At 53.1% G+C, this 1,231-nt stretch overlaps 2 protein-coding genes across 10 annotated transcripts in view; both read right to left on the bottom strand.

Annotated features, from left to right (window-relative positions):
• The window catches only part of iqsec1b (IQ motif and Sec7 domain ArfGEF 1b), a 77,012-nt gene that overhangs the window by 11,732 nt on the left and 64,049 nt on the right, over window positions 1-1,231 (bottom strand). The window lies entirely within an intron of this gene.
• On the bottom strand, window positions 85-1,209 carry LOC145551577 (uncharacterized; the record flags this gene model as incomplete). Its single annotated transcript, XM_081606707.1, is given in 1 exon segment — window positions 85-1,209. A coding segment is annotated over 1 exon segment (773 nt), but the record flags the coding sequence as incomplete, so codon positions are not given.

The raw sequence follows: 1,231 nt of genomic DNA, 5'->3' as shown, positions 1-1,231 counted from the left end.
CGCAGAAAACATAAGTTCCAACTACCAAAAGTCCAGTTCATCACCACCATGGAGAGTTAAAATGTCTCTTCGTAGCAGGTCACCGGAGAAGACGAAGGCGTCCATGTGTCCACGATCTCGTATTCCGTCAGGTGGGAAGGTGGAGAAGACCAGATGTCGGGGTCTAGTCCCATGTCCACAGTAGACCCAGACGGCCCAAAGGGGTCCTGACGCTCCAACTGAGGTGGTGAGGTTGGAGAAAGCACTTCGGCCGCCAAATCCTGTGGCGGAGCCGCTGGAAAACTGCAACTTTCCTCGAGTTCCTTCAGCAGGTTCTCGAAGTCAACAGCAAACGAAGGAGACTGTGCCTGGCAGATGCAGGCGACAGAGGAGCTGACGTTGCCACTTTGGCCTTGGGGTAATGGGACAGGTATATCATCGGTCTGGCATGCTTGCTGAGATGAACTGAGAGGCTCAGTTTGGGTACTCTGTACGTGAGTTGCAATGCTGGTTTGGCACCCGACGTCGATGTACGTGTCAGGAGACGCCGGACAAACAGATGGACGGGGTTTACCCACCGCCAACACTCGGCCATCCAAAAGGTGCAGCGTGGGTAGGCACTGACGAGTGATCTGATTCTCCCATAGCTTTTGGACTATGGGTAGTATCCGGTCGTTCCCCAAGTACGATGTGCGGAGAGTATCGTCGTCTTGGTTCAACGCAGAGGTCCACACGACTTTGTGTACTTGTTCCAGGGATCGAGATGCAGAGGCCGAGACGTACGGCAGGTCCCGTTGCTCGTTGAGGCAGAGGATCGCCGTAACGTTATCAAGGTGCACGCAAGCGTTACACCATCGGGTAGACGATGCTACCCACATGAATCCCAAGGATTCTACGGATGCTCCGCATCCCACACAGCAAGTTGGAGCCTAGGAGAAACAGCAACTCAGGTAATTTTCATGATTAGTAGGTATCGATCGATCAACAACATAAATGGATAAAAAGAAGCTAAGTGCGCATAAGCAGGAGCAGGGATCAAGGCTGGTACTACACTGATGTGCCTCGTTGAGCCGCGAGCCAAGGGGAATTAATGATAGGGGGAGGATCTTCATATTCCGGGGACTCAGGAGTAGCCATCGGGGTTGGATCGTGGAATATGGCTCCGTGGGTCATGAGCCATACGGCAATGGGCAGTGGGGACGACTTCCCTAACCAATACAAAAGCACAAAAACTCCCCATCCTGTTGCCCAG

Source organism: Poecilia reticulata, chromosome 5, assembly GCF_904066995.2.
Source record: "Poecilia reticulata chromosome 5, P_reticulata-male-v2, whole genome shotgun sequence".
NCBI lineage: Eukaryota > Metazoa > Chordata > Actinopteri > Cyprinodontiformes > Poeciliidae > Poecilia > Poecilia reticulata.
This window is presented reverse-complemented; position numbering and strand designations above follow the sequence as displayed.